Source organism: Hippocampus zosterae, chromosome 19 (assembly GCF_025434085.1).
Source record: "Hippocampus zosterae strain Florida chromosome 19, ASM2543408v3, whole genome shotgun sequence".
In the NCBI taxonomy this organism is placed as follows: domain Eukaryota; kingdom Metazoa; phylum Chordata; class Actinopteri; order Syngnathiformes; family Syngnathidae; genus Hippocampus; species Hippocampus zosterae.
The window spans coordinates 10,435,590-10,450,289 of record NC_067469.1 but is presented as its reverse complement, the minus strand read 5'-3'; the positions used below and the strand labels follow the sequence as shown (position 1 = coordinate 10,450,289).

General features: G+C 41.9%; 1 protein-coding gene across 2 annotated transcripts; it reads left to right on the top strand.

Moving 5' to 3' along the window:
* Positions 1–718: 718 nt before the first annotated feature.
* On the top strand, positions 719–14,149 carry slc35f1 (solute carrier family 35 member F1). 2 transcript variants are annotated; one of them, XM_052052175.1, is made up of 7 exons: positions 719–1,070; positions 4,128–4,303; positions 5,844–5,971; positions 8,023–8,182; positions 8,996–9,152; positions 11,439–11,730; positions 13,212–14,149. In XM_052052175.1, exons 1-7 carry the CDS (start codon positions 976–978, stop codon positions 13,431–13,433), a joined length of 1,230 nt encoding a protein of 409 aa, XP_051908135.1. In that variant the 5' UTR covers positions 719–975; the 3' UTR covers positions 13,434–14,149. The 2 variants fall into 2 exon arrangements, with proteins under 2 accessions (XP_051908135.1, XP_051908136.1); XM_052052176.1 differs by lacking the exons at positions 719–1,070; positions 4,128–4,303 and adding an exon at positions 5,304–5,390 and having other exon boundaries at positions 5,796–5,971.
* The last annotated feature ends 551 nt before the right edge of the window (positions 14,150–14,700 follow it).

Sequence of the window (14,700 nt, the reverse complement as noted above, 5' to 3'; positions counted from 1 at the left end):
TGATTTCAAAACGAGTAATCCATCAATTTTGTTTTCAATAATACGATGAGATATACGATTAAACATCTATTCAGTTTCACTGTCGAAACAACCCTCAGAGGGAAGACGTAACTCCAAAGTGTCCGATAAATATTAGTTTGACACCCCTGGTAAAGCCGTGCAAAGAATACGCGTGGATAATGTAGTACAGGTCGGCCCAGTGGTTAGAGAGTCGACCTCATAGTGCAGAGGTTCAATTCCGGCTCTGGCCTTCCTGCGTGGAATTTGCATGTTCTCCCCGGGCCTGCGTGGGTTTTCTCCGGGTACTCCAGTTTCCTCCCACATTCCAAAAACATGCATGCCAGGCTGATTGGACACTCATTGTCCCCAGGTGGGAGCGTTAATGGTTGTTCTTCTCTGTGTGCCCTGCGAGTGGCTGGCAACCAGTTCAGGGTGTCCCCCGCCTATTGCCCGAAGACAGCTGAGATAGGCTCCGGCACCCCCCCCCCGCGACCCTTGTGAGGATTAAGCGGATCAGAAACTGGATGGATGGATAAAAATCATACAAGAGAACACGTAACATAAAAATTTGGTTGCATTAAACTTTGAATTACATGACAGTAAACTGCATTTATGTCTTGATGAGCAAATTAAGAAGATATTAAAAGTACATCCTTGCATTTACAAGGATGTACTTTTACAGCTGTCCTCCAAGAGCGCCACCGCGTAAAAGGGCGCCCCTAGTGGTGAAAATCTTCAACTGTCCACACAGGTCCAGTCTCTCGTTTTACGGCTTCAAAATAGGCGCTTGGAATCCTGGAAACCGGCGTGGACCACTTGGACATCATCTGACTGAGCTCTTCAACGTTCAATACAGGGCACAGGAGGCTCCTCTTCCTCCTCCTCCTTCCTCCTCGAGGCCACTGCCCGTCTTGTCCCGCCTTCCTCTCTCCACGAAGCAGAAATGTGCTGATCGCTCCTCTCGCTCGAGCAAAGATGATTTCCGTCGTGTCCACTGTGGAGAGCCTTCCAAGGGGCACGGGGACCCCGGCACCGAGCGTGTACCAGCGGATAAGAAAGATTTTAAACAGGTAAGACAAGACCGAACTAGCATTCCTTTCACATCCACTCCACGCTGAGCAGCCGCTCATCACTGCGGACGCTTCTTTTGTTTCAACCTGTAACATCACCTGTCACGTCTTTCTACTGCAAAGGTTCGGTTCGTGCAACAGATGTTAACATAGACGCGTTGCGTGGACGTCACATCACGCGCGTGCGGTTCAGCTGTTTCACGCGCACGCTTGCATACGCGATCTCGCCTGGTTCGGGTCGTCAACCTGCACCTTTTGGTTGGGGGTGGGGGTGGGGGGGGGCAGCTCTTTTCGCTCGTTCATTTCATGACATGCAAACTTGTTTCCGAACACTTGCACGAGATCAACCTGCATGGCCGAGACCACGCGTATCCCGAAGACACGCGCAACCTCCTCCACTTTCTTCCCATCTGCTCTTTTATCCCTGGCTGCTCTTGTCTGTCCTCAAGCTGTTGGACGGGCTGCAAGATGAGTTTGAGATCAGCATATCAGGCCCGTGGCAATGAATGTACTCGCGCGCGCGTGCACGTGTGTAATTAGTCATGTGGAAGTCATTTCAATGGATACAAAAATCAAGTCTTCCTACACTGTAACATTCAATTGTCACATCCAACAAAGATGAAGAGTCTTATGGAAAACAATTGACCTGCTGTACACACGCAAAGGCAGCAATGTTTCTTAGTGCAGAGATTATCTTATACTTTTTCTACTAATTCCATATCCTCCTGACTACCAGGAGTTCAAATTTGTCCTCTGTCGAGGATATTTGTGAACCTAAATATCTCCCACCCAGTGCATCCAATCGCATTAACTCCTTTTGTTACTCTAAAGAGGACATTCTGTGCTTTCCACTGATACCAAATTTGTACGGGTTAGAAAAAGTAAAAAAATGGATTCCCTCAGTGCAAGCACTTATTATGGGAAGAGGAAAATAAATACTTTTTACCAAACACATTTTGTCTTGAAATGCTGTTGGCATTTTAACTATAAGACTCTTATTGTCACGTTCCGTATTCGACAGCAGGGGGCAGGCGTGCTTGCTTGCCGCCTGCACACCTGCCACCCATTAGTAGGTGATTGCATTTAGGCGACCCGGAAGTCAACTCACTGCCGGAGTATTCCACGCCGTGCCATTTCTATTGCCATTGCCTATTCCTTCGCGGTTAAAACATTGTCTTAAAGACTATTGACAATTGTTGCTTTCCTAAATATCCTCTCGTGAGTGATCATAGTATTTTTGCCTAAACTTTCTCCTTGCTGTTTTTTTTCCGCAAGCGTTTTCTGTTGCCTCGTTACAGTTATCTCCTGGTTCTCTTTTTGACCAGCGTTTTCTGTTGTTCATTTAGACCAGGCATGTCCAAAGTCCGGCCCGCGGGCCAAATCCGGCCCGCGGTCGAATTTCATCCGGCCCTCGGCCCCTGTCATAAAATCAGTGCCGTCTGGCCCGCAGGTTGGGCGCAATGGAACACGTGTTGCATTGACTGAGGTCTCGTAGACTGGGGAGTGATGTTTCATAGAGTACTGCTTCCCTCTAGTGGCTAAATGAGTAATAGCATTCACTAAATGAGTAATAGTATTTAGACACTACAGGGCATCACTCACGAGTTAACAAGACATCACTCCGTGTTTATATTGACTGATATGTCATATTTCAAATGATCCTTGCAGTTGTGGATATGTGTATTGCTTGTTCATTTCCCTGTTGTTCGAGTCAAAGGTTTTGTGACTATTGAAAAGTCATGGTGATACATTTTATGTTTCAAATCAATCAATTTGCACTCAGGAGACTTCTGTTTAAGAAAAAGTCAAGTGAATAAGCAGTTGCATGTGATATACCTGTTTCAAATGAACCAAAAGAAATTCTTAAGATTGTTGAAATTAAAATTAAAATGGAAATGTGAAACAGACTGGCTTACTAAAATTTGTTGAACAATATTGTTGTTCAATGTAAAGAATGTCAGCCCCCCGACATTTTACCACATAAAATCTGGCCCCCTTGGCAAAAAGTTTGGACACCCCTGATTTAGACGGCGATTTTGTGTTGTAATAAATATCATTTTTGTGACAAAGTTCCTTTCTGTGTTTGCTATCTCGGTGATCCACTTATCTCCAATTTGTTGCGCGCGAAGCGATTACTCTGTCGCTTCGGGCACAACGTGACACTTATGAACATGTTAAAGTGTTGTTTTAAGTGTATTTGAGCCTGTTAAAAAATGTAGTGGGATTTCAAAAATTTCTTTTGGAGTAGTCCAATTACTTCACATAGATTGGGGAATTTCAAAATAAATGTGATTGGACAACATTTTTTTTCCCTGGTAGTCAGGAGGATATACTTATTTTCTACAGAGAGAGAGAGAAGCATGCCTGCGTGGGTTTTGTCCGGGTGCTCCGGTTTCCTCCCACATTCCCAAAAACATGCATGGCAGGCTGTTTGGACGTTCTAAATTGTCTCTAGGTGTGAGTGTGGGCGTGGATGGTTGTTCGTCTCTGTGTGCCCTGTGATTGGCTGGCAATCAGTTCAGGTTTTACCCAGCCAAAGACAGCGTAGGCTTTGAAGTTGGAATGGTTTGAATCAGTCGTGAAATATGGAAGGAGAAGAGAATAATGTGGAAGGAGGAGGAAATTTCTTAATATTTGAATTTGAATGTGGAGGTGGAGGGCGGGGGAAGGGGCGGCTTGTACTGTGAAAATGTGCATTTTGGGACCTGTTGGAATTCTAGGATTGGTGAAAGTGCCATCGTGATGTTTTGGTTGAACTTCAAATTTTGAATTTTTCAAGGCAATGTGGAAAATAATACCTCAGATGCCACGTATACCATGCGGGACTGCTCTTTAGCATTGACACAACGAGTAAAATGAAGTGTCCATTGCTGTACTAAATCAGAGCCCACATAATTTGTAAGAAGACGTCACACTGGCAGACAATACAAATCGCATGCCCTTTTTTTTTAGAATTCAATTTGTTTATCCTCCCTGTGCCCCCCTCTCCCCCCCAAAAAATGCACTGCCACCATAAACCAAGGAGGTCTGAATCTTTATGTCTTCTGTTCCCTGCAGGGACCTGTTGGTGACATTGGCCTTCGGTCAAGTCTTGTCCTGTTTAATCTGTGCCATTGGCCTGACGAGCAAATACCTGGCTGATGACTTCCATGCTAACACGCCGGTGTTCCAGAGTTTTCTCAACTACATCCTGCTGTTTCTGGTCTACACCACCACACTGGCGGTCAGGCAAGGTACACACAGAACGTGCGTTAAATGGTTGACTGAAAATGTGTCATGGGAGCATCTATACCCACCTAAAAAAAATTAAAAATAGAAGAAAAACAAATATTTGTGCCTATTTGCGGTCCTTGGTGTAACGGCTGCTTGGAAAACATTTACAACACGAGTAGTAACAGTGTGGAGCTACATATTAAAATCCGAAGAGTAGGTCAAACATCTCTTATTTTAACTGTAGTTCCTATGTACACCGCTTGGAAATTGTCATATAAGTGTAAGTTGAGGGGTTCGCAGGTTTTGAATGGATTGCTCTACGTTTAGAATGGGCAAAAGGAGAGGACGACTTCGTTTGAACACAGCTCTTTTTCTCTTTATTTTTTTCTCTGCTCAACCGCTCCCCGCTAACGCTCTAACCAACACTCCCCCTTCCGGTAACGACCCGCCTTCCTGTTTTTCTTCTCCAATCACATGTAAGCAACCTAAGAATATTTCAGGACGTATTAAACAGAGTATAATTAAGGTAACTAACATAAAAGAATATAATGCATGAATATAAAATGATAATAATTAACAATTTAACAAAAGCTTACATAAGCATCACATGCAGCCCCCGGGCCGCGGACCGGTACTCGTCCGTGGGTCATTTGGTACCGGGCCGCACAGAAAGGATAAATAACTTACATTATTTCCGTTTTATTCATTTCGATATCTAAATGATTTTGAAAAATTACCGGATTCTCTCTTACATCCGTCTAAAGTATGTCACTCTTGACGCACGGTTATCGGTCGTCATTGATAAGTGACAGCTAAAATAAAAGGAAGCCCGAATACAGCAGAGGAGCCGACGATTTTCGAGCAAAAGAATTCTACATTTAATAGACAGTATCAGGAATTCTCCCTAAAATACGGATTTATCTCAACGGGAGATCCCCACGCACCAAAGTAGTATTTTTCATGCACTTTTTATCTGCGGTGTGTCTTATTTTGAATTCAGTTTCAACGTTACCATGCGGCCAGATAGGACATTCCTCGTGTTATGATTCGTGTTTATTATGTATACAGAATATCACAGTTTTCATCCAGGTCATATCAAATTATTTTGTTGTATTTATCCGCCACACCTTAAAGGCCGGTCCATGAAAATATTGTCTGACATTAAACCGGTCCGCGGGGTAAAAAAGGTTGGGGACCGCTGATCTACAGGATAAGCAGATGCACACACAGTAATTTCAAATGGCCGATCATTACGGTGTGATGCGGCAACACTGCAGAAAGATTCTATTTACTCGTTCATTTCATCAATTAAAATATTTATGTAAGTCTCAAGACTGCTTGTAAAGGTGAGAACCCGCCCCCCCCCCCAAAAAAAGTTAGATTCTTCCATTTAAAATGGAATACCTGTTCATTGTTGGCTATTATATTATAATCTTCTTCTTCTCCAAAAAGGACAAGCCGAAAGAAGAAGAAGATTGTTGGCTATTTATGATGTTTCGGTTTACCCACTAGTTTGTGTGAACGTGTGTGTTTTGTGTGTGTGTGTGTGTGTCTCACCAGGTGAAGGAAACTTGTTGGCCATTTTGAAGCAGCGTTGGTGGAAGTACATGATTTTAGGTTTCATCGACATCGAGGCCAACTACCTGACACTAAAAGCTTACCAATACACCACACTGTCCAGCGTGCAGGTATTTGCATTTGTATTGGTTAACTGCAAGAATCAGATTGATGTGGTATTTCCCAATGTTACTGGCGCAGCTTTCCAGGGAGAGAAAAAAAATTCAATAATGCTCTCCAGAGGAGCATCCATTTGGTGATAAGGTGATTTATAATCATGTGATAAAAGCTACAGTATTTCTTGAAGAGTTGTTTATTAAAGTTGTTGTTTGAACAAAAGTTACATCTACTTTTGTGTTGCTATGCTCTGTAGGACATGCTACAGTTCATTGATTATACAACAATTTGCATCTATGTATGACGTTTTTACAGGCACAATAACACAAATAGTCCAGATTAAATTGAACCCTTTTATGCACCATGTAACCTGATAAAATGATAAACTGTCCACTGTTGTGACCGCTGTCCCTGAAAGGGTTAATGTAGTGCTTCCTTTTTCCATTTGGCAAACTCCAAAGTCCGACAGAGTCGATTGTCAATAAAAAAAAAGCCATAAGAACTAATTGAAAGGAAATTAATTTTTAAAAATGGAATCTTTAGCGCCGCCCTATAGTGGCTCCAAAAATGTTTGAAAGTGGAAAAAGATGGGCCAGGATATAGTATGATTTTTGTTTCAATATGGTTTCGGTAGGGGGACAAAGATGACACAAACATTTTCAACGTTTTCCAATGCTGTAAAAATGTGTAAAATAAATATTAAATGTCAACATTTCTTTCAACGAAGATTTGCGTCATAGCCTGCGACACATATTTCTATTACCAGGATGTGATGCCAGGCAAGGTGGCTGTTGTTAAAAAAAAAGGCGTTTTATGTACAATTCACCGAGAGTACGGGCAAAAAATGGGAATTTGGAGGGCCAAGAGAAGCATTTTTAAACGGTACACCTGAGCTACGATAGTTAACCCGCTGCAAAAGTGCGTCCCATGCCTCGTTCATCTTAGCGGCCATTACGGCTGTTGCTCGTTATGGCATGCGTTTGTTAGTGTGTGCGTATGCGTGCGTGTGTGGTAACGGGTCGATTGTGGGACGTTGGTTGATCGAAAAGTAGATATTCCGTCAAAAAATGTTGGGCACCCCTGCTCTACAGAAGGCACTGCAGAGGGAAAAAAAGGCTCATTGTGGATTTGTAGCCAAAGTAGTCATTTTAATAGTAGGCTGCAGTAGTATAGCTAATATAAATACGTACAGCATATGCTGCCTTCATTATAAGGCTTTTAATTTATGCGGCTCCAGGCATACTGTATTTTCCACACTAAAAGGCGCACTGAATTATGAAGCGCACCTTCAATGAATGGCCTATTTGATAATTTTTTTCATACATTGGGCGCACCGCATTATAAGATGCAATATACAATGCATCCACTAGATGGAGCTACGCTCAAGGAATCGCCAACAGAACGATCAGATGTCAGTAAAACTTATGGAGCAAAGCAGCGACACAGTTCACTTAACCAACAGCAAGTTATAACATTGACTCGTTAACATTGAACGCTCTTGCCGCTGCTCTATTTCTGTGTTCAACTGCGTAACCGATCGCCTTAAGTTTGAACTCTGCGTTTTAAGCATGTCTCGAGCAAGGAGCCATTTTGGGGTCGAAATATTACCGTAATGACCATACACAAGACGCATCGGATTTTAAGGCACACTGTGAGAAAGTGGAAAGTGGAGAGCTTTTAAGAAAATGGAAGGCTTTTAGGTGCGCCTTGTAGTGCGGAAAATACGGTATTTGTTTTTTTGGGGGTGGGAGGGGTTTGTCCAAAATGGCTCTTTCAACATTTTGGGTTGCCGACCCCTGGACTAGGTTTTGGTATATTTTTTTTTTCGCATATGTGCATAGTTTAGCACAGTTAAAAATGGGCATTTCGTGGCCATGAACACAATTGAGTTGATTTGCTGCTAATTAAAACGGTTCCTCTCATTCACATTAACATTGGCACGTGAGAGGCGCACAGTTGGAGACCAATGATTCTTACTTACATCATCTGTGCTTTTAGTATTACTCTCACTCTGACTCTCTCTCGGTTTTTTTTGTTTGTTTTTTTTTTCTTCTGCTTCTCTCAGTTGTTAGACTGCTTTGTTATCCCAGTGGTCCTACTGCTGTCCTGGTTCTTTCTGTTGGTGAGATACAAGTTCATCCACGTTGTAGGCACATTACTGTGTCTTATGGGTGTTGGGTGCATGGTGGGGGCTGACATCCTACTTGGCCCTCAGCAGGCTCTCGGTGAGTGAACTCACAAACGCTGTACCTGTTTTTTGCTTTGATTTTATAAGTCATGATTTTTTTTCACGGAGCTGCTGACATCCTATAATCGTGCAACTATTGATACATAGCACACTGTTGTTTGCAACTGTAATTTTCTAAAAAATAAAAATAAAAAGGCTAACTTGAACCCTTTCGTGCACCAATAATGAGAACATAATAAGCTGTCCACTGTTGTAACCGCTGTACCTGAAAGGGTTCATGATGCTCAGCAGGGCTTGACATTCAGTATTTTGCCCACAGTGCTGAGTGGTCTCCCAGGGTTACAAACCACTCAGTATTTTCAGTAATCACAATGTTGTTGTTTGATAATGGCAGTTTTGCACAACCAACTTTCACATACGGTAGTATTGGATAAAAGCATTTCCACTATATTGTTTAATGGTTAAGGAGGAACCTTTTAGAATTTTTTTAAACTCCTTTCTTTTTCGACAGTTCTTGTATGCTTTTATTTTATGTCATGCATACGTTGCCGCAGAAAATAGCTGAGGCAATGTATGCATTTCTCTGCCGTGGGACAAATAGATGGCTGTCTTTGAACCCTGAAATGGCCTAATTAAATTTCATCCTGGAGAAAATGGACTCCAAAATGAACGCATGCCTCCTGGAAAACAATGTGTTTGATTTCTGAGGGTTCACCGTTTTCAATTATAGTCAACAAAATTGATTTTTTAAATTCAAATTTAAAAAAAACAATCAATGATAACAGCAAAAATAACATGCATAATTAATTGATATATAAATAATAGATTTTCCTCATACTCTTCTGTCTAGGGGAACAAAAGCTGTTTGGTGATCTGTTAGTTTTGGGAGGAGCAACTTTGTACGGGATCTCCAACGTCTGTGAGGAGTTCATCGTGAAGAACCTGAACCGTGTGGAGTTCCTGGGCATGATTGGTCTCTTTGGGTCATTTTTCAGTGGCATCCAACTGTAAGTGAATAAGAATAGTACAACTTCGGAACCCCACCTCCTCCACATATACAATCATGCATAATGTAAATGTCATAATCCTCATCAATGATCTAGTCTAGACCAGTGGTTCTTAACCTTGTTAGAGGTATCAAACCCAACTAGTTCATATGCACGTTCACCGAACCATTCATTCGTGAAAAATAAAAATGTGATTTTTTACAAATTCAAGACATTAAAAAAACACATTTATTTAGAAAACTAAATTAAATTACTTGGCCAAAAAAAATTTAAAAATTTGTAGACATACTACAGTGAAACTCCTCGACAATGAAACCTACATGGGCGAAAATACCCCCAAGTGTGAAAAAATCTTCATTCATTAACACCATTCGCATTCTCCTGCCCCCCATACAACGAAAAAAAAACCCTGTTGCGTTATACGAAATCTTTGGGGGGGGGGGGGTGTTTACATCTAAGATCAAATTTGCTACAGTAAAAAAAAAAACTGGTTTTGAAAGATTTCTTGCGGCAAACATGATTTCGTTGTAGAGGAGTTTCACTGTATCATGACAGTCACACGCTGATGACTGAACAAACTAAATTTCCCGCAGCACAGATTGGACAAGCAATGTAATGTGATCATTTGTAGCCAGTGATGGCCAAGCAGGTGTATCATAACTAATTGACATGTTGAGTCAGGTGTGTTTTAACTTCCATGGCAGAGGCTGAGTTGAACCCCTGAGACCGATTCACCGAACCCCTCAGGTTCAATCGAACCCAGGATCCATGAACCACTGTTGTAGACCAAAAGGATTTTTGGATGGGAGTCAAACGAAAATATTTGAGTGTCGTTCTCTTGATTTGTGTGGAGAATGAGAGGTCTAGAAAAAGACTTGAGCACGAGCGGCCACAAGGTCAATAATCCGATAAACTGCAGGCACTTGGTCAGTACTTAAACACATAGCGAATGACGATTAAGCACATTGAAGGGATGGCTCTCGTCTGCCACCTGCTTGGAGACACACAAGACCAGGATCATAACAATTTGGTCCTGGCCTTTTGGAGACATTCTTTAAGGATGTCTACCATCTTGTGGTGAACACTGATACTACAATTCATAACTATTCCGTGAACGAAAACATGTTTATTTTCAAAACTTAATCGAGGGCCTCCTTAAGGGTGGGTGTGGACCACAAGTGGCCTGCGGGCCGCTCGTCGCCCATGCCCACCCGAAGAGGAAGTGAGCAGAACGAGCAGTTCTGTCTTTGCGGCAGATGAAATGATGACACAGAATTCTGTGATGCAACAGATGGACATGCACATGTTGAGAACAAAATTCAAGCCATTTTTTTGGGGTACATAGTTCCAATGTCATCTCTTTTCACGATGAAACATTTCTTGATTTTTTTTTCCTTTACCTTTTTTGAGAGAAACTACACTTTGGGACAGAAAACGACACACATTTTCACAATGGGCAGAAAATATATTTAACCGTATTTTCTGCACTATAAAGTGCTTTAGAGTATGCGGCGCACCTTCAATGAATGGCCTATTTTAAAACTGTTTTCATGTCTAGGGCGCACTGCATTGTCAGGTGCATAAGCTGCAATAGTGGCTGCGGTCGCACTATGCATCCACTAGATGGAGCTACGCTAAAGGGAGTCCAATCCAATCCAATCCAATCCAATAAACCTTTATTTATATAGAGCCTTCACAACCACTGCAGCTGTCAAAATGAGAACTGGTCACAAACACGGACGTGAAAAATGTAACACATTAATCCAAATGGCATTACAAAACTATCAATGAAAGACAAACGTTCTGAAGACAATTGATTCAACAAAAAGGCACACAAACCTCCTGGGCTCACATCCACAAGGGGCTAAATATCCTTAGAAGTCTTGCTTGTCTCCTTTTTCCTTCGTTGAGTCAGTAGTTAACGATGCTTTCGGTATTATCTTCGTTTCATAATGGCTGCTCAGAGCTCACAAAGTAGTTGTCTGTTTGAGCGTGTGTTTGCGAATGCAAATGACAGTTAATGTCGGGCAGAACTCTTTTAGGTTACAATTGGTTCCTTCTCATAATCACCACTTGATGGCATAGGAACACTAACAGCGAAACAACTCAATGGGGAATATACTGTAATGTTTACATTCCTTTATATGAGGTTAATCAGATTATAGGGCGCATTTTCGGCTTTTGAGAAAATGGAATGCTTTTAGGAGCGCCTTATAGTGCCGAAAATACGGTATGCATGTATGACATCAGGAAGCGGATGCCAAGAGTCTGTCTGTTGGCTTGCAGGGCCATAATGGAACACAAGGAGCTGCTGAGGGTTCCCTGGAACTGGCAGATAGGCAAGTTTTGGCTCTGTTGGATTTTTGGATTTTTCAAAACGCTACGCGTAAAGGACATACAACAAATCTCTGTTTGCGTTACAGGTCTTCTCTATGTGGGCTTCAGTGCCTTCATGTTCAGCCTGTACAGCTTCATGCCGCTGGTAATGAAGAGGACGAGTGCCGCCTCGATCAATCTCTCTCTGCTCACAGCTGACCTCTACAGTGTCTTGTGTGGCCACTTCCTCTTTCATTATAAGGTAACAGGTGTTGGATTTGGTGTCAATCATGTACCTTGTCCAGATTTTTGATTTTTTTTTTCAAATCTTTTTTTTTTTAAAGACTTTCATCAATGGAAATGTGAGTCTCCATCGAACAATGAAAGCATTATTTTTGAAGGTCGCATGTTAGGGCTCAAAATGAAGGGATAATGAGGTAATCATCTTGTAGGTTCTAAGCGATAATGTAGTTGTTTGGTATTGAATTTGCATTTATTCAACATGGTTTTTAAGAGAACTTTTTTAATTGGTGGATTTTCTCTTGATAAATAAACACATAATGTACGGGCTTCCATTAATCCATTTCAAATGACAACCAATTTTGAGATTTTTGCATCACAAAGTGCGTGTTTTGTTATTTATGTACAGCTATTATCTTTTTTGTCACAAAATGACCGTGCCATTAGTTAAGAATTCATCCATCCATGCATCCATCCATTTTCTGATCCGCTTTATCCTCACAAGGGTCGCTGTGGCATGCTGGAGCCTATCCCAGCCATCTTCGGGCAGTAGGTTGGGGACACACTAAACCAGCAATCGAAGGGCACACAGAGACCAACAACCATCCGCGCTCACACTCACACCTCGGGACAAATTCAAGTGTCCAATCAGCCTGCCATGCATGTTTTTGGAAGGTGGGAGGAAACCGGAGTACCCAGAGAAAACCCACGCAGACCCAGGGAGAACATGCAGACTCCACACAGGATCGAACCCACGACCTCTGCACTGTGAGGTCGACGCACTAACCACTAGACCTCCGGGCCACCAGTTAAGAATTTAGACGTCATTATTACATTTACAGTGCGTACCATATTTTTACACTTATACAGCAGTCAATAACGTTAAATGGTTACAGTATTAACATTACATATATACTAATTTATATATAGAGTATGTAGGGGTTGGGCGGCACGGTGGTGGACTGGTTAGGACGTCGACCTCATCATGCACAGGTGCAGGGTTCGATTCCGGCTCCGGCCTTCCTGTGTGGAGTTTGCATGTTCTCCATGTACCTGTGTGGGTTTTCTCCGGGTACTCAGTTTCCTCCCATATTCAAAAAACATACATGACAGGCTGGTAGAACACTCTAAATTGTCCCAAGGTGTGAGTGTGAGCGCAGATGGTTGTTTGTCTGTGTCTGCCCTGCGATTGGCTGGCAACCAGTCCGGGGTGTCCTCCGCCTACTGCCCGAACACAACTAGAATAGGCTTCAGCACGCCTGCGACCCTTCCTAGGATAAGCGGATTAGAAAATTGATGGATGGATGGATGGATGGATGGATGGATGGATGGATGGATGGATGGATGGATGGATGGATGGATGGATGGATGGATGGAGCGGTTATGATGGTTCATAGTTTGGGTTGAATGAATGTTCATGGTTGTTTTCCAACATTTCAGTCAAGTATTTCAGGGTAAAAAGTGAATGACCTAAAAATGTGTGTTTGTGCTTGTGTATTGCAGTTTTCTTGCCTCTATTTGCTGTCATTCATCCTTATTATCGTGGGCCTGGTGGTTTATTCCTCTACATCCACCTATATGGTCCAGGACCCCCGAGTCTACAAGCAGTTCAGGAACACAGTCAACCATCGTCCCAGTGAGTCCCTTCAGCCCAGTCAGCGAGTCTTGGAACCATCTGTAGCATACACCAGCTTGGGCCCTGAGTTGGGGGAGGAACCTAATTAACATGTCATTTAGCATGGTATATTAAATTGTTGATTGTTGGAGACTAATGGTGGATATGTGGGATGCAAACGCTTTGGCCCACAGTTGTGTACAAAGAGCTGTCTCTGATGCTCACGTAAAACTGGGTGATCACTTCCTGTTTGGACCAGGTATTGATTTTATGGGCTATACTCAGAACAAGAACAAGAAGCTACAGATCCCCCACGACAGTTTCGTTCTACCTACCAGAACGTGTATCTGAAAAAGACGGAATGTTATTGATTCACTCAAGACTGGCCGCAACAGTGGTGAATATAAATTATGAAACCATGTACATAGGTTGGTAAAGTATTATTATTTTCTCTTTCTCGTTAGCTCTTTCGATACTGTACTGTTTGCGCTTGCTAAGCGTGCGGAAACTGTGTCTGTTTGTTTGTGGATGCTTGATGTGTTTTTTTTTTTGTTGACATTTTACAGTGAAGCCATCTGCTCAAACACAACTATGTGGTAGTGATTAATGACTTGAGCCTTTAACTTTTTACTGCCACAAATGGAAATAAAACTTGATGACCTATACAGTAAATGGACGTTATTCAGTTCAAATTGAGTTTTTGGTCAGCACAAATACCCATGTGTGAATATTACAGGAACTCCGGTCTGCTTTCAGAATTGTATAATTTGTAAATTACAGAAAAATGACGACAAAGCAAAACAATTCTGAAATAAAACAGAGGTAAAAGTTGTTGTGTTGTTGCTTCTGACAGAGTAAACAAATACATGGACAAATTACGTTGATGAGACAATGAAAATGAAATACAAAGGCAGATGCTGTCATTTCAAGTAAAATATGCACTTTTTGTTAGAGTCGCGATTTAAACTGTTTTGTTTTAAATTAGTAGTTCCCAAACGTTTTGCAACAACCACTCATACATTTTGGGCTCTCCTCGTATCACCATAATGGCTTTTACAAATAGCACCATAGTAGGCCTGTAGTAATTAATGTTCATCTCAAATGAGGCAGCAGTTTTATTCCTTAAAAGTGTACTTCAACAAATGATAACATGACATCGAGCCAAGAGAAACTGTGACAGCAGGATTACATGACAGCAGCGTACCATGAGAACGTGACAAAATGACAATGTAAACACGATACAAAACATGACATCGCATGACCACATGCAGGTGAGAATGCTTTTTTTCGTCCATGTATATCTATCTATCTATCTATCTATCTATCTATCTATCTATCTATCTATCTATCTATCTATCTATCTATCTATCTATCTAA

Excerpts from the sequence above, each read along its gene's own strand:
- slc35f1 (XM_052052175.1), top strand. The coding sequence starts at position 976 with ATGATTTCCGTCGTGTCCACTGTGGAGAGCCTTCCAAGGGGCACGGGG. Across the intron at positions 8,183-8,995 it reads TGGCCCTCAGCAGGCTCTCG|GGGAACAAAAGCTGTTTGGT; the intron begins GTGAGTGAACTC and ends TCTTCTGTCTAG. Across the intron at positions 11,731-13,211 it reads ACTTCCTCTTTCATTATAAG|TTTTCTTGCCTCTATTTGCT; the intron begins GTAACAGGTGTT and ends TGTGTATTGCAG.